The following is a 27,104-nucleotide window of genomic DNA, read 5'->3' on the forward strand; positions in this document are numbered from 1 at the left end:
TGACATGTCTCAGTGCCCGTAAGGTTAGTAGAAAAGATTAGCGTAAGCAAGTCTTTGTTGCCAAGCATAAAGGAAAGAGGCTTACCTGTACCTTGTGGGCTGCCCACCTCCACCTCAACCTTCCCCTGTCAGTTCCCCCCTGTTGCTCAGCCTCTAGGGCCAATTGAGGCTGTCTGTGTGGGCACTGTCTCGCCCAGTGGTCCATTTCTCCGCAAACAAAGCATCCGCCAGATCTATGTCTGCCCGCGCCTCCTCCGCGACCCCCTTCCTTTTCCTCTTTCGTGACCTCCACCTCTGCCTCTCTTCCCGCCGCACCTCCCTCCAATGGCTGGGTGACCATTTGCGTCATAGTAAGCTGAGCTTTATGTGCCTGCTGTTCCATCTTTAGTTTCCACTTATCCTTCTCTTGCGTAAGCACGTCCATTCACACTGGGACCACCTCCCTACAGGCAGTTGCCAGCGCTGCAGTCAAGGATGGTCATCAAGGTCAGGATCTGAAACAGGCTTAAGACACTGTACAGCTTCGTTAGGTTGTTTTCCGCGTGTGTCTGCATGTGCACTGGTGCTTGTACGTGTATTTGATCTATCTTGTACTTGAGATTTCCTTTCTCTGATATCAGCCTCAGCCTTTCACATGTTATAAGCACTCCAATTCACGGGTTCTATTTTTCACTTCCTTTTCTCCTTCTCCCTCTCCTCCAACCTTGACCTCAATATTTCCAGCTGTCTTTTACTAAAACTTCCTCCCTCCGAAAAACCACGTTCCTTGATCCACAATTCTAACTGCTTTACAGACTCTGGGCAGTAATTATTTAGCATGTATTGTATTTTTGGTTGGCCATTCCAAGTCCTGTGTGGACTCTCCCTTTGTTTGCTCTTGCCAGAGCCCATTTTTAGTGTAGCTGGAAAAGTGTTCGCCTCAATGCCTTGGTTTTCATAAACCAAGAAACCACGTACCCGGTACGTCTTTGGCGAGTCCAACTCAGCCAGTCGGGGTTCCAAGTCTAAATCCACCTTTAAACTTGCTGTCTCCTAAATACGCTAAAGACGGAAATCCCCTTCCCTGGGGTTTTGCTCTAATACCACGTGAGAGTTCACTGAACCCGTTTCCTGCTGTATTTATTCTCTTAGAACGAGTCTCTATGTAGGATTACTTAAGCCACGACTCTTACCCCGACCCTATTCGATTTGAACCCCGGTGCTAGGGTGATCCACAGATTCCCAGTCCTCATGCAAAAGGGCCAATTCAGCACTCGAGATGAAGTGAAAGACCTTCAAGGCGCTGGTGTCTGCACCTCCTGGGAATCCTTAGAACTGGGAACCCCAGTCACGGGGTCCCGGGTCGAGCCCCCAAGTTTACTTGGAAAATTATCCATTTACTGTGAAATTAATTATCCATTATAGTGACTTTAAAAAGGTGACGTTGAGAGATCAGAAAGAGTGCACCAATTTTGAAGCATTTTATCTACCCAACCCTTTGGGCACATCCTGCCCTATAATACAGGCATTGGTCTCAGAAGTCACCTTGGAAGACATTTAGCCAGAGTGGGAAAAAGTCATTCTCAATCCTGAGGGACTGAGGCATTTTTAATGGTCAAACTAAGTGAAAGCGAACTGAATTGCAAGACTGAAGTTGTCCAACATGTTGATGTTAAGTTTGTGCTCTAAAACTGGTTGTAATCTCATGTAGGGGCAACTTCTTCATGCAGAGGGTGGTGCATATAATGGAATGAGCTGCCAGAGGTGGTTGGTACGATTACAACATATGGATGGGTAGGAAAGGTTTAAAGAGACATGGGCCAAAGGCTGGCAAATAGAACGAGATTAATTGAGTTTATCCAGTCGGCATGAATGAGTTGGACCAAAGGGTATGTTTCCAAGCTGTACATTTCTTTGACTATATCTTGTCCTTTCCCCTCAATTACCTATCCATCCTGTTCTTGAATATTGTTGTGGTCTCTGCTTGATTCAATGGATTAGACATTGTTTCTCTGCTGATGGGCTTAAAGATAGGGGCACGTGAAATGAATGACTCGTTACCTATCATCTCACACGTGAATTAATTGAAATTTTACTTAGGGCAGGAGAGATGTCAGGCAACCTGTCTGCTCTTGGATATATTGAGGCCTTTAAATGACCAATTAATCATTACATATGGGTTTCGGACTGCCATTGCCAATATTTCCCCATGACAGAAGGCAGGCTCATGCCTGTGGGGTCTCAGTAACGTTAGCTGCCAAGAACTGCTGTCTTGGCAAGTGGTTGAGGATGGAACTTCTTTTGTGGGACACCTCCGTCAACATTCCCAATTTTAGCATTATTCCCTGCATCTCAATCCATCCTGTCTGACCCCAGACGTAGACCTTCCTACCTGAATTTGACTCCTCAATTTGATCCAATAGCTTGTAGTCCCAGCAGTGGTCACTGTGCCCATCTGTGCTGCTGGGACTGCAGAACTGCTAGCCATCTAATTGGTCAGAAGATCTCTAAGGCAGCACCCCTTACGAAGACAGTGGTAGAGGTCTTATCTTAATTTGGTTTGAGGCAGCTGTTTGGATTGTTAGCAGTACATCCAGTTCTTTTATGCTAGGGCAGTGGTGTGTTGTGCCAACAGTATCCAGCAGTTCCTTATAAAATGCAGCCCAGTAGCTCAAGCAATCTATTCTTTAGCCTTTAAAGTCTTCACATTTAATGCTGTATATACATTCCCTTAAGGCTATGTAAACAGTATGTATCAACCTTCTATGTTTTATTTGTTCGTAATTTTGAACAACTTTTATTTTAACATCTTATAAACAGCTCCATTCTGACCAAAGATGGCCAGTTCTTTGTTTTCGCTCTGATGAGACAATATATGAGACAAGCCTGACAAATATGGCCATTACATCTGATCTTTACAAAAGATTGCTCGAGAATAGTCATTTATATTGTCAGGTATATTCAATGCAAAATGCAGTGAAAAGTGTGCGCTATTGCCTGCATAGGTGCCATTCATATTAACTTAGAATAAAATAATTAATAGAATAACTTAGAGTTCAACTTTTCTTTGTCTGCAGTGACAGCATGCCACTGTTGAGTGTGACCTGCTCCAGGATTCCCAGTCCATATCATGCCACCACAATGCTCAAATACCTAGTAATCCATTACCTATTTTGTTTTCATAGAATCCATACAATGTGGAAGCAGGCTTTTCAGCCCATTGAATCCACACCGATCCTCCAAAGGACATCCCACCTAAATCCATCCCCCTACCCTACTTTGTCCATGTACCCCTGCATTTCCCATAGCTAATCCACCTAATTTGTACATCCTTGGACACTCTGGGCAATTTAGCATGTTGAGTCCATCTAACTTTCACATCTTTGGACTGGGGAAGGAAAGCCAGCGCATCCGGAGGAAACTCACTCAATGCGCACAAGATGCGCAAACTCCACACAGATAGGCGTCTGAGTCTGAAATCTAACCTGGGTCCCTGGCATTATGAGGCAGGTGTGCTAACCACTAAGTCACCATGCCACCCTAAAATTTTCTAAAATAAACTTATACATTTAAGCACTCAGTGTTGTGGACCTGAACACACACATCCTTCTGTTCTTCACATTATACAACTTTCACCTGTGAGAAATATAAGCTATTTTTAACTGAAATATATCACTTCATAAAATTGATATTGAATTTCATCTGACACTTTACTTGGCTGGCTCACTCTTGATCTATGTGAAATCTGCCTTATTTAAATCTGTGCCTGTATTTTGACACAACCTTTTGACTTTCCATTCAACCTCAACATTTTCAATTTAACAGTTCGTACTCCTGAGTTGAACACCCGCATTTAATTCATCCATCTGATCTGTTCCTCATGATTGCATCTAATATACCGTTCCTCTTCAATCCATTCAAACATTTAAATTCAACGCACTTTTTAGACATTTAATTTTTTTCTATTTACTCCTTCTCCTATTCAATCAGTGAATCCTTTAAGTTCAGAAACTGTAATAGAATATATCTTTTAAGGCTGTCTTTTACATGTTTAGAGCTGTTAAATGAATTCATGGAATTATGCATATCAAGGTTTGATTCAAAACAAATTGTAGTATATCGCATCATCTGTCAACCACACCTTCTGTAAACTATGCTGTAGGTTTTAAGTATAGAATTTTTTTTGAGAGGCGTATGTGGTTGACATGCCCATATGCTGAGAAATGGAAAATGTAGCACATTTTGCAAGCTTCCTGCTCCTTTTCTTCCTGAAGCGGGTAGCTGAATTGACAATTGGAATCCAAGGCTGAGAAACTTGTATAAGAACTGAGCTTTTTCTTAAAGATAGGTTTAAAGATTGGTCACTATCTGCCCTTCAAGAAATACATCTTTAAACGAGGCAGCTCACCACCATCTTCTCACCCTAGGCAACTAGGAATAGGCAATAAATGCTGGCTAGCCAGTGATACTCACGTCCCACAAGTGAATAAAAAGACTTCTTCAAAAAAAAATCAGATTTAGCATTCATTACTCCTTGTTCTTTCTTTTGGAGGCCGGAGAAAGGCATGAATGAAGAAATACAATGATTGTATTGACCATTATATGCAACTATGTCTCCAGTTCCAGGCATGATTCTTTGTGGTTATCAGGAAATAACTGCCCAATGTTAATAGGGTGAGATAAACTTTATAAAGGGAAGCTATATTCCAACTTCATTGCCACACAGATTAAAACATTATCTTTTCTTGTTTACATCATCAGAATTTATCAAGCTTTGTTTGGAAAATATTCACAGCACATTGTGAATGCAATTTTATAGATGCTGACTGACTATCCTTCTGAAACTGCCCACCTACAGAAGGAGCTGTTAATTACAGCCAAACACATCCTAACTACCAATCTTTATAACCTGGGTAGCATATGAATGACATCAATAATGACCAACAATGATATATCTTCCATGAAACACTTTACAGTTGTGAAGTGTATTACATCAGGGTCTCATAGAGATGCTATTGATGAAATCTTGTTAAAGATTTTCTTCCATTTGATTCGTCAGCATGCTCATGCCAGAAAAAAGGTTGTAGGTTGGATGCTTTATCAGCAAAAGCATGAGCATTCAAAATGGGTTACCCCTTTATGGCAATGAGTATTTCACTGTAAAAGATGTGCTGACTTCTGATTTAAGGCATCTTGATGGGACTGATTATTTGGTGAAAACAAACTGTGGAAGAACTTTGTGAAACATAGATTGACTGAGCTGCCAGAGAGAACATTTGAAATGGATAGTTCAAAACTCTTAACCAGACCGTCAGTTTCACATTCACTCTCACACTCAATCTCTCTCAGACACTCTTGTGCTCTCTTGCTCTCGCACTCACTCTCCCTCTCTATCTGTCTATGTGTCTCTCTCCTTCTCGCTCTCTTTTCCCCACTCTCTGTGTCTCTGCACAGGATTTTGTATGAGTCCCTTAAAGGTATTGTCATCTTTTAGCTGGAAGCTATCCTCCAGAATCTCAAGTTCTACCTTCATTTACGTGTATGGCATTTTCTGTCAGTAGAGAAGAAGTTGGGTTAGGAGCACAATGGATGATATCCATGTTGCCATACTTGAACTACTGTGTGTATCAAACAGGATGATTTTGCTTTGTTACATTTCTTGAGGCAATTGCTGTCTTGCTGCATTCACAAACCTCGGGTCTAATTTTAGTGATGCCTTGTTATATTTATTCAGTTTTCACCACTTCACAAATACTCTGTGAAGGTGCTGAAGTCCCAAATCAGTAGCTTTCAGTGGCTGCCAAATTCACAAGAGGGACCTCACTGAATATCTAATTGAGGCCAGTGCAAAATGCACCATATATATTTTTTCCTGTACAATTTACCAATGAGAAAGCATCTCAATAAAGAAAAGAAACCTGACGTTTTATTCCAGATTTTCAAATTGGGCAGCGTGAATATCTGTGAGGGATTCTCTGATTCATCTGCTGTAATTACAATAAAGGCTATAAGAAAATTCTCAGAAATGGCTTTCTTAGTGATTCCTTTTTCAAGGGTATCTGTGCTTCGAGCTGCCCTGTTCAGTATTGCATACCGTTTTACCAATTTTGTTTCTAATATGTAACATCAGATTTGTAAAATGTGCTCTGTTACTGATGATTATCACCCCTTGACCTAATAACATACCAACATTTGTAGGTTTCTTTTAACTGCCAGTCCTAAATTATGCTTGAAAAAATGGTGGTGAGCTTTTAATAGATCTGGTGTTGGTTATTAGGTGAGCTATTCCAGAGTTTGATCCAGCAACAGTGAAGGAAAGATCATTGAGTCTCGGATGTGTGTGACTTAGAGGTGTTGCCTGATTACCACCTCGACAACAGTTATTGACTCAGCACAAAGTATAAGGAGTCAAGTCAATTTTATTAGTTTAGTTAAAACAGACATACAATTCACATTGTTTAGTTAAGAAAAAGTTAACAGCAAGCATGCAGTTTATACAATGCTAAAATTTAGGTGCACACCCACTTAAGTTTCCATACCACTCCCTGAACAGCCAACAGAAATAAAAGCTAAAACCCGAAAATAGGTGCTCACGCTGGCCAGGCGATTCCCCCTCAGTGTAATCTTCATGCTCCCAAGCATGGGGTACCCAACTTTGCGAAGGTTAATCTCCAGAGATTTTGCTGTTGGCACACCAAAATCCTTTATTTTTTGTTTTTTTTCTTATCATCTTAAACTGTGGTGTCTTGTCCTTGGTGGTTCTGAGCTCATCTGATGAGCCAGAGACTTTCCAGTGCAGGCTCACCCCAAGGACACTGTTTGGATTACCTCGTTATTCTTTCTTCAAACAAGGATTTGTACTTTATCATTTCCTCTGTGTTGAACCAGTTCAGTCTAGTAACTTCAGTTGACAAGCTGTCGTTTTTATATACGAGTAGCCCCTGGCCAACAGAGGGAACTTGCAGACGATGGTTTTCCCACGAACCTACTACCCTAGTTCTTCCAGGTAGTAGCGGTGCCATGAGAGAACCTTGTTGTTTTGCTGCAAATAGGTGCAGTTTGCCATGTGGAGAATATGACAAAGGTGCTGGATGGTCAGTCAAATTAACAATTTTGTCATGATTCTCTCTTATTTGTAATGGTTATTGCCTAGCACTTAGTTGTTGCTTGCATCTTAAGTCCAAACTTAAATGTTCTCCAGGCCATGTTGAATGTGGACATAGATTGCTTCATTATCTCAGAATTTGCAAATGGAATCAAGTCCTTGAAATGCCAGCAAAAATGGTCTTTCTGATCTTACAGTGGTGGGGGAAATTCAGATCAAGTAATCAAGCATAGTCGGACTTCAGATATTGACCTGAGGAATTCCTGGAATGACATCCTGGGGCTAAGATGATCTTTCTTTGTGCTAAGCATGATTCCAGCCAGTGAGGGTTTGCCCCAGTTCCTAGACTTCAGTTTTTTTTTCCCTTAAGCATAGCTGTCAAAAGAGATTTTCATGAAATCATCCTTCAGCTTCACCTGGTGCAAAGGCTATATCAACCTTCAAGATGTAGCACTGGCATACTATTGTAACTTTTTTTTGTTCATTCATTAGCTGTTCTTGAAGTTTTTGAATAAAGTTGCCACATGAAGGGTGGGATTTTTTTGAAAGGCAGTGTTTCCCACCCTGGTCCCCAAAAAGTCAGCAGGGAACATCACCAATTGCAGTTGGCTTGCAGCTGTTTAACACTCAGAACATTATGTGACTGATGAACGGTCACTGGGCTCAAAACATCATCCCTGTCTGTCTCTCTCTCTCCCCACTAATGCTGCCAGACCAGCTGAGTTTCACACATATTTGCTGCTTTTGTTTCAGACTTCCAGTGTTCATAGTTGTTTGTTTACATTTCGTTTTTGACTGCTGACAATTTCAAAGATGAATTGTACAAAGTAATGTTATGATGGGGCTTTTGCATTCATTAGACAAAGGTTATATTGAGTTAATTTTGCCAAATAGTCATTGACCTGAAAGGTTAGCTCTGATTCTGTCACCACAAATGTTTAATATTGCTGAATATTTTCAGCATTTACAATATTTTGCTTTTTTATCTTTATCCAACTTGTCATATTTTTGCATAAATTATGTGCAGTAGATGAATTGTAAATGTTTATTGTCTTATTCTGTCCCCTCAGATAATAGAAACTATTGTTGAAATAATGTGGTTCAGATATTTATAGATTCTTTTATTTTCACTTCTTTGACTTTTATAATGCTTGTGTACAAAGAATAGCGGGGCACTCTTGTATGTTTACCTGCTATTAAAACTCCTGGAAATGTGATGTGTTTTCACTTTGTTTCTGTCTTGGGTAGCCCATGAGAAGAAGTATATTAGTAGAGGAGAAGCAAATGTAGCCCCTGCAGCACAGTCAAAACTCTCACGTGTGAGCAGTGGATTTGGCTTGTCAAAGCTGACTGGATCCAGGCGAAGCAGAAAAGAAAGTGGAATCAGTAAGACCAACCTCACATCACAGGTAGATTTTCTCCCTTTAACTTGAATGTCTCCGTTTGCATTAGCTACATATGCCTTTCAAAAATTAGGTGTAATCTGTACTACTTTTATACAATTCACTGAAATGAAAAAAAGACATAAGAATATAATAAGGTGACATAAAAGCATGTGGAAATGCTAAGACTGATATCATGTTATACAAATAAAATTATATTTGGATTTTCAATAAGCATTTGATAAGGTACCGCATTATTCAGCTGCTTGAGAATGCTGTTCGAGGTAGTGTATGAACGTGGATAAAGGATTGGCTAACTAAGTGAAGACATTTTCAGGATGGTAATCTGTAACCATTTGAGTTCCACAGGAATCATTGCTGGGGCCATAATTATTGACTTGGATGAGGATAATGAATGTAAAATAGCAAAGTTTGCAGGTAGCACCGAAAAAATTGGGAAGACAAGTAGTAAGGAGAATAGAGAGAGTGGAACGATTTAGACATATTAAGTCGTTGGGCAAAATCATAACAGATGGAATGTACTGTGGTAAAATGTGAGGTTATGCACTTTGACAGGAAGAATAGAGGAGTTGAATATGAGTTAAATGGAGAGAGAGTGCAGAATAGTACAGCATGATGGGATTTGCAATCCTCTTGCATAAATCACAAAAACCAGAATACAACTCAGCAAGTGCTAGGGAAGGCAAATTGTATTCTTTTCAAGGGGCATGCAATATCAAAATAGGGAAGTCCTGCTAAAACTTTACAAAGCACTAGTTCGACCACAGCTGGGATATGGTGAACAGTTTTGGACCCCTTATCTAAGGAAAAATATGCTAGTTTTGAAGGTAGTCAGTATAAGATTTACTAGTCTGTTCCTGAGTATGGAGAAAGTTGGGTCTGTGCTTGTTGGAATTTAGAAGAATGAGAGATGACGTTTTTGAAACATACAAAGTTCTTAGGGGACTTGATGAGGCAGATGTGGAAAGGTTGTTTCCCCTTGTGAGAATGATGCGGACCAAGGGCAGGAATCGCAACAAGAATTCCTTACTCTTAAGACTGAGATATGGTGGAATTTCTTTGAGCAGATAGTGGGTTTGTGGAGTTTTTTATAACAGAAGGTTGTAGAGGCCAAGTTGTTCAATATATTTATGACTGAGGCAGATTTTTTATTGGAAAGGGAATCAAGGGTTATAGGGAAATGACGCAAAATTGAACTTGAGGATTATTAGATCGGTCATGATCTCATTGAATGGTAGAATGACTTAATGGGTTGAATGGCCTGCTTCTGCTCCTATGTCTTAAGACATTGAGTCTTAAGTTCCCCATGAGCCACAAATAAAGGCCAGAAAAATGTATTTACAATGTTACACTGGATCTCTGACTGATTCCTGTGAGGAAGCTATTTTCTGGGCAGTTATATTTCATAACTCTTTCTGTAGTTTTATAAAATTTTAGCATTCAATAATATGTATTTCTTTTTGTCAGGAAATTTCCCAGTGGATGTTCACCCACATCGCTGTTGTGCGGGATTTAGTGGATATGCAATATAAAGAATACCAGGAGGTAAACATGTTATATTATTTTAATAAAGCTAGTTTTTTTTCAAATTTGGTATACTAAGGGCTCTTTGAATATGTTGCTGTTCATGATCTAAATAGTCAAGCATTTATTCATTTATTCTGTCTAATCCAAAAGATTATTAGATGATTTGCATCAACAAGGTGATCCAGTGAGGGGAAAATGCATTGTTCTGACCATAATGTGCATGTATCATATCCATGTATTTAACATTATTGCTGTACCTATGTGGAAAGTACCTTCACCATGAAAAATTATCCTATGGTTAAGGGTATGTTTTTTGAAATCTGGTAACCAATAAATGATCTCATTTTGCTACATTAACTGAAAGAATGAAAATCTTTTGTTGCTTTGAGACACTCAGACTTAACGAAGAGTCAGCATTCAGACTATCGGTAATGGAGCTGATTGTCCACTCCATTGCTGTAGAAATGAATGTTGTGAAGAGAAAAAGATGTGAAGTTTGTTTGAAGTTGTCAGGGCAAGTTAATGCCAATTACGATTCAATAAGTGTTGGTTTTATGAGCAGAGTACAAAAGTAAGGAAGTTATGCTAAAATGTTTGTCTCTCTAATTAGACCCTAGGTTATTTTGGCCAATATTAAGAAAAACACTTTACAGAGGATGTCAAGGTCTGCTAGAGGAACTTCACTATAATTCTGGGATCGAGGATTTAGTTCTATGGATAGAGTAGAACAAGTAGGATTGTTCTACTTTAAGCAGAGATAGTTGGGGGATATTCAAAATTGAGCAATTTTGATAGTTTCTTCCAATTTACTCTGTCACAACAATTGTAACCAGTGACCACAGATCAAAGAAAATTGGCATGAGAAACCAGAAAGGTTTTTATTTTGTTACAAGGTATGATCTGATTGGAAATAAATTCAGAAATAACTAATTCATGACTCTCATTAATGTACGAAAGGTTATGTTTAGTTCTGAGTTAGTTAGCTAAGTTGGCTTGGTGGCTGGTTTGTAATGTGATGCCAAAACGCGAGTTCAGTTCCTGCACCAGCTGAGATACTCATTAAGGTCCCATCTCAACCTCACCACTCACCTGAGGCATGCTAACCTTGAGGTTAAACTCCACCAGTCATTTCTAATGAGCGAGTAGCCCTATGGTCCTCTGAGACTATGGCAAATATATGTTTAGGTCTGGGAAGATGATTGCTTCAAAATTTAAATAATGAAAATCTAGCATTCTAAAGAATGCCAGAATATTTCAAACAATAGCAGTTCACAAGCTGACTCATGTTCATTTAATAAAGTTAGACCAGGAAAGAGTGGGTTATGAAACAATCGATGGTCTAAATAAGCTAAAGAGCTGGAGATCTTGTATAAGAACATATAAAATCAGAACTGGAATAAGCTATTCAGCCCCTCGAGCCTGCTTCACGATCTACTAGGTCCAACGCTGCTCATGTCCACTTTCTTGCCCTTTTCCCATGACTCGTGATTCCCCTTCTGATCAAGAATCTTTCTCTCAGCCTTAAATATGCACAAGGACTTCCAAAGACATTCGAACATCTGAGAATTCTACCACATCTCAGTCTTAAATTGGCACTACTTAATTCTGAGACACTGTCCGCTGATTCTAGACTCTCCCAAGAGGAGAAATATCCTCTCAGCTTTTACCTTGTCAAGTTCCGTGAAAATTCTACATGTTTCACTGAGATCACCTTGCATTCTTATAAATTTGAATGAGTATAATCCCAATCTGTTTAATCTTTGCTCATAAGATAATTCCTCCATATTGGCTCATCCTGATGTACCTTCTCTGAACTGCCTCGAAAGGATAATATCTTTTCTTAGATAAGAGGACAAAAGCTACTCACAGGATGCCAGCTATGTCTCTCCAGCATTTTGTATAGTTGCAGTAACTCCACTCTTATAGTCCAACCCCCTTGAAATAAGGACCAACATTTCATTAGTCTTCCTGATTACCTGCTGCACTTGTGTGCTATCTTTCTTTATTTCGTGCACAGGTATCCCCAAGTTCCTTTCTGTTTGAACTTTGCAGCTTTTCTCCATTTAAATAATATTGTTATTTTGTTCTCCCTTTCAAATCAAACAACTTTGCACTTTCCCCACATTATGCTCCACTTGCCAACTTTTGCCCACCTATTTAACCTATCATTATTTTGCTGTAAATTGTTTGAACCTCAAGCACAACCTGCCTTTCTACCTATTTTTATGTTGCCTGCCACTTTTGCTGTAGTACATTCACAGCCTTCCTCCAAGTTATAGTAATATATATTGTAAACTGTTGATGTCTGTGATACCTGTGGAACCTCACTGGTCACAGGTCACCAACTTGAAAAAGGGCCCTTTATCCCTACTCTTGATTTCTTACCTATTAGCCACTTCCTATCTAATATACTATCTCCAACACAAAGATCTCTTATGTAACAACTTAACCTTTTGTGAGGAACCTTGTTGAATGACTTCTGGAAGTTCAAATGCAACACATGGTTCCCGTCTATCCACTCTGCTTGAGAATTCCTCAAAAAAATATTTAATAAGTTTCCTCCCACAGTCCAAAGATGTGCAGGTCAGGATGGATTGGCCATGCTAAGTTGCTCATAGTGCTAGGTGCATTAGTCAGAAAGGGATGAGTCTGGGTGGGTTACTCAGGATCGGTGTGAACTTGTTGGGCCAAATGGCCTGTTTCCACACTGTGGGGAATGTAATCTAAAAAAAAGTTAATCAAGATTGCCTTCTTATGTTTTCTCTTTCAACATAATATTCTCCTTCATTTCCTTAGTTAGCCGTAGTTGGTTTATCACTATCTTAAAATCTTTACTCCTTACTGAGAAGTATATTTGCTGGGTCCTAAGTTACCTACTTAAATGTCTGCCACTGCTTGATTAGTATTTCCTGTTAATCTATCTGTCCTATACACTTCAGCTAATTCTATCCTCATTTCATTGAAATTCCCCTTATTTAATTTTAATGCAGTTGGTCTGACCCAAATTTCTCACACTCAACTGAATGTTAAATTCTATCATGTTATGATCACTACTTTTTAGGAATTTTCATTCTGACTTAATTTATTAAACCTACTTATTACACAGTACTAGATTCAAGATAACCAGTTCCTTGGTTGGCTCCATGATTATTGCTGTATGAAACTATCCTTCATGCACTCTATGAATTTGTTGTCATAACTAGCCTTTCCAAATCCATTAACCCAGTTAACAAAAAGATTAATGTCATCCATAAATTATCTGCAACCATTACGTTTTGGGCAATCCCAAGAGGAAGCTTTGTTTTGGGAGTTGGAACTGGATTAAAAGCATTCATCAAAACCTGAAAGATTGAAAACCCTATACTTTCAATTAGATCAAAATTGCAGACATAAATATGCATGAGTTAATATAAAGGTCTGTTTGAGGACATTCCAGAACAGACTAGTTTGTCCTGGAGATAGTGACTTTTGGGGAGGGTTCTGAGTTAAATTTATCTTGATGTTTGCTGAGGGAGGAAGTTAGTTGCAGTTTAGATGGTATATGGTTTATAGCTCATTGAGAGAAGATAGCCGATGAAAATGATAATTATACCGACCTGTGCTATAAGCAGCATAAGTAAAAATAACTTCTTTAACTATACCATATGGAGGTGAGGTTTAATTTTGGTTTGAATTTTGCAGGAACAATAGCTGAAAGATTTGCCTATTTTGCCTGTATGGACTCTTGTGTCAAAAAAAATCAGAAAATAAGTCAGTTTTGATATGTTGAGAATGTAAACAGAACAAGGGAATGAGGTATCCAAAGTCGAGAGAACTTATTCCCTCTGAGAACAACTGGGGCAGAGGAGAATTCTCTGGAGGATTGTGGCGTATTTTTGGGTGGCACCTTTCAATAGTAAATAACTTGATGATTGATGTGTACTGTAAGAACGTTCTTGGGGGAAGTAAGAAGTAAACCTGAATGCAACAGGTATGTAGATATAAACCGTATTATGAAGATAATGATGAATGCGTTATTCAAGATTTTAAATGTAAGAAAGTTAACTTTTTTTTAAAAATGTGAAATTTTGTTGAGTAGTAGTCATGTATTAATCAAGGTATTTGGATTTCCCTTTAAATGCTGATGGTCCCTAACAGGGTAGCAACAATTTTGAATTGGCTGTCTGTTTGCAAAATAGTTACTTGCAAGGACTTTGGGCAAGGGAATATGCAACTGTTTGGATAGCGCTCTCGTAGAACACAACTTAAGAACTAGGAGCAGGAGGAAGCAATTCGGCCCCTCGAGCTAACTTTGCCATTCAGTATGATGATGTCTGATCTCCTCTCAACCTCAACTCCACTTTTCTGCCCAATCTCCATAACTCTTCAATCCATTACTGATTAAAAATCTGTCTGTCTTCTCCATTTGTTTATTCGGTGTTCCTATATCTGTTGCTGTCTGAGGTGGTAAATTCTACAGGTTCACAACCTTTTGAGAGAAGCAATTTCTCTTTATCTTTGTTCCCAATTTGCTATTCTTTTTCTTCAAATTATGACCTCTTCCAGACATCCTTTCAACATCTACTTTGTCAATCCTCTTTAACATCCTGTATACCTCAATTAGAGTTTCTCTTTTACTTCCTAACTCTAGAGAGTTAGGCCTAAAGTGCTTCATCTCACTTCATAAGGCAAATCTCACCTCATAGATCATAGAATCCCTACACTCTGGGAGTAGGCCATTTGGCCCATCGAGTTCACACTGACCCTCCGAAGAGTATCACACCCAGACCCACCTCCCTACCCTATCACTGTCACCTGCATTTCCTGCAATCTACCTAACCTGCAGATCTTTGGTGCCAAGCAAAGAGACCTGAGGGTGCAGGTTCATAGTTTCTTTCAAGTGGAGTTCCAGGTAGACAGGGTGGTGAAGGCTGCATTTGGTATGTTTGCCTTTATTAGTCAGTGCATTGAGTAGTAGAGTTGGGAGGTCATGTTGCAGCTGTACAGGACATTGGTTTGGCCACTTCTGCAATAATTGCAGTCAGAAGCATGTGGAACGCAGTAAATTGAGGGGTGTGTAGGTTAGATTGATCTTAGATTAAGATAAATGCTTGGCACAACATCATGGGCCGAAAGCCCTGTACTGACCTGTACTGTTCAATGTTATGGTCTCCCTGCTATAGGAAGGATGTTAAAAGGGTTCAGAAAAGATTTACAACGATTTTACCAGCGTTGGAGGGTTTGAGCTATAGGGAAAGGCTGAATAGGCTGAAGCTATTTTCTTTGAAGTGTTGAAGGCTGAGTGACCTTATAGAAGTTGATAAAATCATGAGGGGTAGGAATAGGGTGAATATTCAGGATCTTTTCCCCAGGACAGGGGAGTCCAAAACTAGAGGGCATAGGTTTAAGGTGAGAGGGGAAATATTTAAAAGGGACCTAAGGACCAACTTTTTCACGCAGAGGGTGATGCGTGTGTGAAATGAGCCGCCAGAGGAAGTGATGGGGGCTGGTACAATTACAATATTTAAAAGACATCTGGATGGATACATGAATATAAATGGTTTAGAGGAATATGGGCCAAGTGCTGGCAAATGGAACTAGATTAATATAGGATATCTGGTTAGCGTGGATGAGTTGGACGAAAGGGTTTGTTTCTGTGCTGCATAACTGTATGACTCAATCTAGCGAACCTTCTCCAAACTTCTGGTAAAGAAACTACATCCTTCCTCAGGTAAGGGGACCAAAACTCTGTGCTCTATTCCAAATGTAGTCTCACAATTGCCTTGTATAGTTGCAGCAACATTTCCCTAATTTTATATTCTATTCCTTAAGCAATAATTGCCAAAATTGAATTTCCCTTCCCTTTTACCTGTCGTACCTGCATATTAGTTTTCTCTAATTCATGCACAGGACCTACTGCACTGAAGTACTCTGAAGTTTCTCTTTATTTACTTAATCATTTGCTTTTATATTCTTCACAACAAAATGCATGTTAAACTCTTTATGCCAAATTCTGGCCCATTCACCGACCTATCCATATCCATTTGTAAATGTTTTGTTTCATCATTGTAACTTACTTTCCTACCTATTTTGCTAAATAGAGTTCTATATTGAGTCAGCTACCTTAGCTGCAGCAACAAGTGGAGTATTAAAGTTAACAGTAGTTCCCTGGAGTAAGTGATGAAAAATCTACCAGGTACCTCATGTTTGCTGAAGTATGATTCTGGATGGAATGAGCGGTCTCAGTATGATGTCTTTTCCCCAACTGAATTAACTGCCATCACACTCTGTCAAGATTGCCAAGGTTCATGTGATTTGAGAGTGATGCTAAGGAAAGTAGAAGTTAAATCAAACCATAACAGTATGTCAGAAGTATTCTGTGTCATTGTGAATTAACAGCTTCATATACAATGGAAACACCAGCCAATGAAGAAGTTAAAATTATTACCTCATATATTGATTGGTTACTGAAAACCCTTGACCACCCACTACTATTTACGCAACAATCAACTATATACAGATACATGGCTTTTCGTAAGGACTGTGAAAGTGGTTGGTGACTTTCAATTTCTCCTTTAACTGGATCATTAAATTGATGAATCTATATATTTCAAAGGGACCTGCAGATTTCTTGAATTTCTGTAAATCGTGTTTGCAGAATGAATCTGCTAATCCTAGACGATCTTCAACTGCATTTATTAAAACTTAATTATTGTTGAGCTCAATGTTTAATATTACTACGTTGTAAGAAGTTTTTTAATCAACCTGTTTAGATATGATATGATTCCTCTTCTGGCCCAGAGTCAGCGACACTACCACTGTGCCAAATTATTGCTACTTTATATGTTGACGTGTGTTAAGTGTCAATATTTGAAAGTATATATGTATTGACCACTTAATTTATAGCCTATTTTTCTTTTCCTCTTCCTGAATGTAATGAAAAATCAAATTTATAATTTGCAGCGTCAACAAAATGCCCTCAAGTATGTGACTGAAGAATGGGCCCAGATAGAATATGAGCTGTTGCGAGAAAGAGGTTTATGGGGTCCTCCAATTGGATCACATCTTGATAAATGGATGTTGGAAATGCCAGAGGGGCCCTGCAGAATGAGAAAGAAGATGGTGCGAAATGATATGTTTTATATACATTATCCTTATTTACCAGAAAATGAGCAGGAGTCCACCAGTTTGCAGGTAAGTCTCGATAAATCTGTTCTAAAACAGAAGTTGTTTTTCCATGACTTCATAAACTGTTGAAATTGTCATGTAAACCAAAGATATCAATAATGAGTGAAAATTGTATTTGATTGTTAATAGAATCTAATATTTCTTTACATCTGATTTTTGAAAATTGACTTTTTTGAATATTTTGAAATGCAAGTTATTCAGAAACTTGTAAAGTTAAAAGCTACAGTGTTTTTTCCCCGAGATAACTTTGGTAATTTAAAAAAAAATTGTGACACAAAACAAAACCAGTCTGTTAGTATGACGGTGAAAATCAGGTCCAAGAGTAATGTCAGCTACGATTCCTAGTGTGCCTTTCCAAATTTAATTTTTTGTGAATGGGTTAATGGATACTTCATAGCAATTACTATCTTCAACTATCCATCTCTAAATAGACTATTATGTCAAAGTAATAAAAATGCACAGTATTCCCCATTCTCGTGTGTTAGTAAGTATTCCTAGCTTCCTAAAACTATCATAAATTAAATTTTTGTTTGCTTTTTGCTGAAGTTTAGAATTCAATTTACAGTCCCCTGCAGCTTGCTTATTTCTCATTTCGTAAGACTATATCTTGTTAACAATGTTGTGACCAGCAATTATTTTTATAATCATCATTGATTTTTACGATTACCCATTTTGTTTGGCCATAGTGATGGTCAGGAGAAATGCATGCATTATTTAACTAATGTTACCATCTTTTCTTTGGCTGTAGATTCTAGTTGTATGGTTGAAGTGGAGGTCTGTGTTCGTTGTATTTAGAGGAAATGGTTGCGATATTGTGCTGTTTTTCATGTAACCCGTGCTGGAAGCACTTCTCCAATTCTGCGTCTGTAGCTCATAGTAATTTAACAGTCAGTAAATAAAACCAGAATATGTAATTGATTCTAATCATTGGTTTAAGTTTTGAACCCTGATGAATTCAATCATATCTTCATGACCTTAGTAATCTATATATTTAAAAATGTATTTCAATAAACAAGGTCTTGAGCCCAAGTATTACTTTCTTTCATGAAACAAAGAACTTTGGATGCTGGAAATGTGAAACAAACAAAAACAGAGATGGCTGGAGAAACTCAGCAGTCTGGCAGCGTTTCTGGAGTGAAAAGAGTTAATGTTTCGAGTCCACTGACACTTTTTGAGGGCTTTGATGTTAAGGGTAGTCACTGTCACCACATTGTGGAATACAGTTCCTCTATCCATGTCTGAGCCAAGGCTGTAATGAAGTCAAGAGTTCATTGTCTCTGGCAGAACCCAAACTGGACATCATTGAGCAGGTTATAGAGTCATACAGCACGGAAACAGACCTGTCAATCCAACTAGTCCACGCCAACCAAGTTCCCAAATTAGTCTCATTTGGCACATATCCCTTTAAACCTTTCCTATTCAAGTATCTGTCCAAATCTGTCTCAAATGTTGTAACTGTACCTATCACTTCCTCTGGCAGTAAATTCCACATACGAACCACCCTTTGTGGAAAAAGTTGCCCCTCGTGTCCCTTTTAAATTTTTATCCCCTCACCTTAAAAATATGCACCCTAGTTTTGAGCTCCCCTACCCCAGGGAAAATACCTTTGCTATTCACCTTATCTATGCCTGTCACAATTTTATAAACCTCCAAAAGGTTACCCCTCAACCTTTTATGCTCCAGTGAAAGGAGTCCCAGCCTATCCAGCCCCTCCTTTATGGCTCAAATCCTCCAGTTATGGCAACATACTGGTAAATCTTTTCTGAACCCCCTCCAATTGAATAATGTCCTTCCTGTAGCAGGGTGACCAGAACTGTACACTGTACACCAAAAGTGACAGGACAATGTCCTGTCCAACTGCAACATGATGTCCCAACTTGTACGCTCAGTGGACGGAGCAATGAAGGCAAGCATGCTAAATGCCGCCTTAATCACCATGTCTACCTTGACACAAATTTCAAAAAACCATGTACTTGAATCCCGTGGTCTCTTTGTTTAACAACACTACCAAGGGCCCTGTTATTAACTATACAAGGCCTGCCTTCGTTAGTTTTGAAATAGCTTGTATTATTCAAATTAAACTCCATCTGCCACTCCTTTGCCCATTGTCCCAATTAATCAAGATTCCTTTGTAATTTTACATAACCTTCACTGTTGACTATACCACCAAATTTTGTATCGTCAGCAAACTTACTGCACCACGCTCTTGACTGTCTTTTCTGCATGGTAGACTAATTAGTGCTTTGTCAAAGCCTTTATTAAAATCCATGTAGACAACATCTTCTACTGTGTTGTCCTCAAAATAATACTCAATTAAGTTAGTGCGATACTATTTCCCACACACAAAGCCATGCTGACAATCCCTAGTCAGTTCTTGCCTCTTCAAATGCACGTAAGTCCTATCTCTCAAAATCCCTCCAACAATCTACCCACCATTGATGTCAAGCTCACTGGTCTGTAGTTCCCAGCCTTCTCCTTCCAGCCTTTCTTAAATAAAGGCACAACATTAGCCAACCTCTAGTCATCTAGCACCTCACCCTTGACTGTAGATGATACAAATATCTCTGCTAGGGACTCCGCAATTTCTTCCCTAGCTTCCCATGACATTCTAGGATGCATGTGATCAGGCCCTGGATATTTATCCACTTGTTTCTTTAAGACTTCTAGAACCACCTCTTCTATAATATAGACAGTTTTCAAGACATCAGTATTTATTTCACCGACTTGGCTAGCCTCCATTTCTTTCTCCACAGTAAAAACTGACACAAAATATTTGTTTAATGTCTCTTCTATCTCCTGTGTTCCACATTTAGATTACCTCATTGATCTTTAAGGTGTGCTATCTTCTCCCTAGTTGCTCTTTATGTACTTGTAGAATCTCTTTGGATTATCCTTAACCTTATCTGCCAAGGCTATCTCACATCCCCTTTTTGCCATCCTGATTTCCTTCAGAATGCCCCTAATGCTCTTAAAAGAGATTCACTTGATCCTGGTTGTCTATACCTATTATATGCCTCCTTGTTGACCAGAGCCTCTATATCTTTATTCATCCATTGTTTTCTACTCTTGCCAACCCTACCCTTCACTCTAACAGGAACAGGTTATTGCTAGGCAAGTGTTGCTTGGTAGCAGCATTGACATTGATTACAGCATCCATTATTTTATTAATGACTGTGGCAGTAATTGCTCAATTTGGATTTGACCTGTTTTCGTGTACAGGGCACACCTGAGCAATTTTCTATATTGGAGCTGTACAGGACTGGCTTGGCTAGGGGAGCAGCAGGTTCTGGAGCACAAGTCTTCAGTAATACTTCAGGAAAGGGTGGCACAGTGGCTCAGTTTTAGCACAGGCTGCCTCACAACGCCAGGGACGTGAATTCGATTCTCACCTCGGGCGACTGTCTATGTGGAGTTTACGCGTTCTCCCTGTGTCTGCGTGGGTTTTCTTCTGGTGGTCCAGTTCCCTCGCACAACCCAAAGATGTGCAGGTCAGGCGAATTGATCATGTTAAATTGCCCATGGTGTTAGGTGCATTAGTCAGGGGTAAATATAGAATAGGGGAGTTGGTCTGGGTGGGTTACTCTTTGGAGAGTCAGTGTGGACTTGTTGGGCCAAATGGCCTGTTTCCATAGTGTAAGGAATCTAATCTAATCTAATATTGTCAGGATGTTGTCAAGACCCTCAGCCTTTACATTGTCCTGTGCTTCCTGCCATTTCTAGATATCATGTAGAGATTAGCTGTTCCCATCACTTATGTTGTTTAGCACACGTGTAATCTGCTTTGTAACTTTACCAAGTTGATACCTCATTTTTAGGTATGTCTGGTCTGCTCCTGCATTCTTCATTGAACTCAGGATCAATCCCCTGGCATATAGTAGTAATAGAGTGGGGAATACACTGAACGATAAGGTTGCAGGCTGTGTTGGAGAATTATCCTTCAGCTGATGACCCACAACACTTCATGGATGCCATTTCTGAATTACGCAATCTGTTTGAAATCTGTCCCATTTGGCACATTACATGGGTTGTGTGGCACTATCAATATGAAGTTGGGGCTTCATCTCCACAAGGACGAGTCACTCATAGTGATACTGTCATGATCATGTGCATCTGCTGCAAGTAGATTGGTGGGGATGAGGTAAAGTATGCTTTTCTCTCTTATTGACTCCATCACCACATGCCACAGACCCAGTCTAGCATCAATGTCCTTTATGACATGACCAGCTTGATCAGTATTGGGGCTGTTGCCACTCATGGTGGATGTTAAAATCCCCCACTGAGAGTACATTTTGTGCCCTTGCCACCCTCCATTTCCTCCAAGTAGAGTACGATATAGAGGAGTGCTGATTCGTCAATTGAAAGCTAATTTACTGTCTCATAAATATTTTGACCCAGATCTTCCAGTAAGTGACAAAACTGGGGCATACGCTACTGACTGCAGATGAAACTACTTATCTAGCCCTCTTGTCAGCTGTACTGGAAATTTGATCCCCTGATTATAGCATGGATCCATGGACAAACAAACAGGAGAGGCCTGGTGGTATAGTATGTTCCCAGCAAAGCTATATTCCTCCTTATGTTAATAAAAAAAACTGAAGACCTGTCTCTTGAACCATGACTTTAATTCAGTGATGGCCAATGTCCTTTTGCTCATTCCTTGAGAAACAGTTGAAATCACTTTCCGTCTTTTATTCACTTTAGTTTTAATTGTAGCTCCTCCTCTAACTCCTAAGTGGAGCTCTGAATGTTGTAGTGCCATTCCAACCCCTGCAATGTGATTGGAATACCCAGATAGTCTATTAAAATAAGTTTGCACTTGAAGCTGGATACAAGTTTGTAGTGTTGACCTCTGACAAGTACAGTATGGTCAGTGAAATGCCATACCTACATAATTTGACCTTTCGTATCTCAGTACTACAAGTTGTATGTGTAGTACATGTGTTTTCAGGTATTGTGTTGCATATGAAACTTGCTTATTTGAGTTCACCTAATCAATTTTCAAGTTATTTAATTTTGATTCTGCATTGCCACCTACTTGTAATGTTTTGTGTGCGCATCTGTACTTATGTGGTTATTTCAATGTGCTGAAAATCTGATGTTTATTTCCTGGATTATTCTCAATACCTTATTTTAGTTGCTCAACGCTAGTAAACTGCCTGAGATCCCTTGGTTTGATGATGACAATATGGTCTCTGAGAAGGTAAATGTGAAAAAAATATCAAGAGCAAGAGTTGCTATGCCCATTAAGTAATATATGTGAATGAACCTGCATGATGGGCATTGTAACATAGCTTCATGATTGGCTTCTCCCAATGCATCTTTTTGAGCTATAAGATGATGATTCACTCTTCACTGCAGGATTTGTTACTTCTTTGCACTTTGTCACCAAAATAGATCTTTGTAAACTGTTTTATACTGCACACTAACAGGCTTTCTTGGGCTGGAGTCTCACCCTAGCACTTCAATTAACATCATTGCTATTTTTGTGGCCTTGTGATTTAAGCTGCATTGTTTCAAACCAAGTGCCAGCAAAAATATGCGATGACTTAGTTGAGTCAGCCCTTTTTTCTTCTTTCTTTCCTAGCCATCTTCAAAAATTGTACAAAATATAATAAATAATTTTTAAGAGGTCTACACAATGTTCAGTTTATTTGATATTCAGTGTTAATTATTGTCTCTCAGCACAAATTTTGCTAAAGCATGTTACTGAAGTAATGTTCAACATAAAGCTTGTGAATATTAATTTGTTTTGGCAGTTTATTATCTTCTTCACACATCATAAGCCTATGGCTGGCTGCTACAAACACCTTTTATGTATTTCTTATGATGTGCAGTGTTTTCTCATCAGTAAGGTTCAGGATTAGTTTCAGTTTAAAAAGAATTATCTGAACTAGTGTGTAGAAATATACTGTCTGGATTTTGCTTTTATAGAAACCTGCTCGCTACCGCAGAGCTATAAGCTATGACAGTAAAGAGTACTACTTGCGGCTATCTGCTGGAAATCCTACAATGTATCCAGATACAATTGAAGAGAGTTCAGAGGGTGAAGCCACACATCATGAACCAGAGCATGGAGAAGATACAATTGCAAGAGTCAAAGGTAAGTGTATATACAGCAAGCAACCTGTCGATATTTAAATCCTTGAATATCTAGGAGTAGGTCTGAGCCTACATTTCAGCTGTAATGTAAAAAAAAATGCTGTGATTTCACTTTTTTTCAAATGATTTATCTAAATAATGAACGTTTGTTGCTCCTGGCCTATGCTGCCATCTCAAATTGAGCTAGGATTTTCCTACAATGTGGAAGCAGACTATTCAGCTCATCAAGTCCACACTGGCCTTCTGAAGAGTATTCCACCCAGACCTGATACCTCCACCCCACTCCATCCTATCCCTGTAACTCTGTATTTCCATGGCTAATCAACCTAGCCTGCACATCCTTGGACGCAGTTGGAAATTTAGCATGGCTAATCTACCTTACGCACATACCTTTTGGACTGTGGGAGGAAACCAAAGCACCCAGAGGAGCCCCACACACATGAGAATGTGCAAACGCCAGACTGTCGCCTGACCGTGGAGCCCTGGTGCCATTAAACAGCAGTGCTAACCGCTGAGCCACTGTGCCACCCTAGTAGTTACTGCATTGCGTCGGCAATTCATTCTGTGAAGTGTCTTAAGACATTCCAGTGACACCACATCACGCTAAGAGCACACATTCCATTTTCCAGAGTTGAATTATTAGTAACTTAGTCTTCAATTAATTGTGTGTGTAAAATCTGTAATAGGGTTGCAGAAGGAAAAATAAAATTGGAATTTTAGGATCCTGGGAACAAGAATAGATAACTTGTATCTTTGAGTCAAAAAGTGTGGCGGTGGAAAAGCACAGCCAGTCAGGCAGCATCCAAGGAACAGGAGAATCGTCATTTCAAGCATAAGATCTGTGCTCAAGACATCGATACTCCTCCTCGGATGCTGCCTGACTTGCTGTGCTCTTCCAGCGCCACACCTTTTGACTCTGATCTCCAGCACCTGCAGTCCTTGCTCTCTCCCACTGACATCCTTGATCTTGTTATGCCACTTGGTTAAATTATGACTGAGCTATATTTCAAATCCATGTATCCACACTCACTCATATTCCTTGATATATTTGTGTTAATTTCAGTTTTGAACATATATGGTAGGTAGACCTTACTTGGCTCACCTTCAAACTTTTGCACTCGGTGCAGGGGGAGGGTTAAGCACAACACTTATGCAACTAATGTCATGACTTAACACTTTAAACCTCAAGGTCAAAAGCATCTTGTACCCGAAACATGCAGATGCATGTTAATAAGTAATTCTAATTTGTAGTTTTAAACTAAAGGACAAAGTCTACCTAAGTATCATTTATATGTTGGAATTACATGGTTTTATCAGCTCAACAGTAAGGAAGAAGTGTGTGAAGCTCATGTGGATTAATACACTTGCATAGTAGTCAGAGATTCACGGAGCTGATAACCTAGGTTTATACAAAGATGTACTGGTACTAGAGGTCTAAAAACGGCCATGGGAGGTTTTATGAAAGAATATAAGAAGTATGGATAAAAATAGTCATTCAGTGATTAACCAAATCCATAATGGTGTTCACATGGTCTGCACTGAGAAATAAACATTTTTGCAGCAATGCACTAATAGGTCAATTGGAACTAATTAAAAATTAGATTTGATTTATGACATTCATTTTAGATGTTATCTGTTTAGATCAAATATTTCTGCATTAAATTTATAGATTAATATAAAATCTGAAATTTTCATAGGAATTGTGAAGCCTCCACTGAAACGTTCACGATCTGCTCCTGATGGTGGTGATGAAGACAATACAGAACCTTTCCTTGATCAGATCTCTGAGGGAAGTTCAATGGATGAAGAAGAGAAGACAGACAACCAGACCCTGCTACGGTTATTAGAAGAGGGGGAAAAGGTACTGAAACGCATTGCAGCATTTTCCCCAAGCATTCATTGGCTTGATTCATCGATTCACATACCAATTATTGACTTGTTGATAGCTGTATTTCCCTTTCTATGCACCACTTTGTTCCAACCTGTCAGCAGTAAACCTCTTTCCCCTGCTTGAATAAACAGCAGTGAATGTGGAAGACCTACTTTTTCGAAGTGAAGTAATCCTTTCCATAACATTTGTGTCTTTAACTTGATTCCAAATAACTAGAGTTGAGATGTTAAAAAGCAGTATTTATTAAAAATCAGATCTTAGTATTACAATCTTTAATTGTCTCTCTCAATCTATCTTTTGATATACAGGTTCCTGTTGAAAGTATTCTAAATTGATCAACCCAGGACAATTACCCAGTTTACATGCTGGGGACATGAATGGAAAAAGCATGAGCTGCACAATTGAATTGAATTAAGATAGCCCAGTGCTGATTCTAAAGTTTATATTCAGTGTAGCCTTGGGATTCTCATACAGCAACAGCAACTTCTATTGATATAGCGCCTGTTACTGTTAGAAAATTTCACAGACCACTTCAGTAGAACAAGGCTCTATCATTAAGAGGCTTCAGACTTAATAAAGAGGAAGTGGGATTGAAAGTTGGTGGGACACTGGTCATGATCTTTCAGTCTTCTCTCGATTCAGGAGTGGTGCCAGATGATTGGATTACAGACATTACATCCTGGTTCCAAAACATTTGTCAGGATAAACCTAGCAATTACAGACCAGTCTGTTTAACTTCAGTTGTCAGGAAGCTTCTAGAAATGCATTGTTTAAGCTAGAATTCATAGTCACATAGAAAGCGATGAGTTGTTTAGGAAGAGCTAGCATGGATTTCTCAAGGGAAAATCAAGTTTGACTAATTTACTGAAGTTATTTTTGTAGTGTAGCAAGATGAATGAGGTTAATACTGTTGATACAATATGTGTGGACTTCCAAAAGGCATTCAATACAGTATTAAACAACAGACTTGTGAGAGAAGTTATAGCTCATGAAATAAAAGCTGCAGTAGCAACTTGATTACAAAATTGTTTGAATAATAGGAAGCACAGAGTAGTGGTCAGCGAATATTTTTAGAGCTTGAAAATGGTTCATAATGGAGGCCCCTGAGGTTTCCTTGTTTCTCCTGAAAATATTAATAATTTAGATCTTGATGTGCATGGGGCAGTTTGAAAGTCTGCAGATGATGCAAAACTCAGAAGCATTGTCAACTGAGGATAGTGTAAAACTCCAAAAGGACATCATCAAATTGATGGACTGGGTGGATAGGTGGAAAATTATATTCAGTGTGTAAGATTGTTTTGCCATTTTCTTCTTACCAAAACGCACAATGTAGAGTACAATAGCAAGGATGTGATATTGAAAAAATATAAGATAACTTTTAGATCTAAGCTGGAGTAATGTGCACGTTTCTGGACATCACATTATAGGAAGGATGTGAACACACTGGGAAGAGAGGAGTACTGATTTACAGGATTGGTTCCAGGGATGAGAGATTTCAGTTATGACAATAGATTAGAGAAGTTGGGACTGTTTTGGAGAGGAGAAAGTGAGGACTGCAGATGCTGGAGATCAGAGCTGAGAATGTATTGCTGGAAAAGTGCAGCAGGTCAGGCAGCATCCAATGTGTTGCTGGAAAAGCATCCAAGGAGCAGGAGAATCGACGTTTCTGGCATGAGCCCTTCAGGAATGAGGGAAGTGTGCCAAGTGGGATAAGATAAAAGGTAGGGCGGAGGGGCGTTGGAAATGCGATCAGTGGAAGGAGGTCAAGGTGAGGGAGATAGGCCGGAGTGGGGGTGGGGGCAGAGAGGTCAGGAAGAAGATTGTAGATTAGGAAGGCTTTGCTGAGTTTGAGGGATTTGACTGAGACAAGGTGGAGGGAGGTGACTCCCTCGTCAGGTCCACACCCCCCAACAAACCCAACCTCCACTCCTGG

General features: G+C 39.3%; 1 protein-coding gene across 6 annotated transcripts in view; it reads left to right on the forward strand.

The window, feature by feature from the left end:
* Positions 1-27,104, forward strand: part of wdfy3 (WD repeat and FYVE domain containing 3) — a 400,898-nt gene that overhangs the window by 299,157 nt on the left and 74,637 nt on the right. For 4 of the 6 annotated variants that reach the window (XM_060826089.1, XM_060826116.1, XM_060826108.1 and 1 more), the window contains exons 39-44: positions 8,333-8,493; positions 9,955-10,032; positions 16,957-17,187; positions 22,316-22,381; positions 23,113-23,281; positions 24,978-25,141. In XM_060826089.1, the coding sequence (XP_060682072.1) occupies positions 8,333-8,493; positions 9,955-10,032; positions 16,957-17,187; positions 22,316-22,381; positions 23,113-23,281; positions 24,978-25,141 (869 nt within the window). The remainder of the gene's footprint in view (positions 1-8,332; positions 8,494-9,954; positions 10,033-16,956; positions 17,188-22,315; positions 22,382-23,112; positions 23,282-24,977; positions 25,142-27,104) is intronic. The other 2 variants (XM_060826126.1, XM_060826136.1) reach the window with 1 other exon arrangement.

The sequence above is a fragment of the Hemiscyllium ocellatum genome, chromosome 1 (genome assembly GCF_020745735.1).
Source record: "Hemiscyllium ocellatum isolate sHemOce1 chromosome 1, sHemOce1.pat.X.cur, whole genome shotgun sequence".
Taxonomy (NCBI): Eukaryota; Metazoa; Chordata; class Chondrichthyes; order Orectolobiformes; family Hemiscylliidae; genus Hemiscyllium; species Hemiscyllium ocellatum.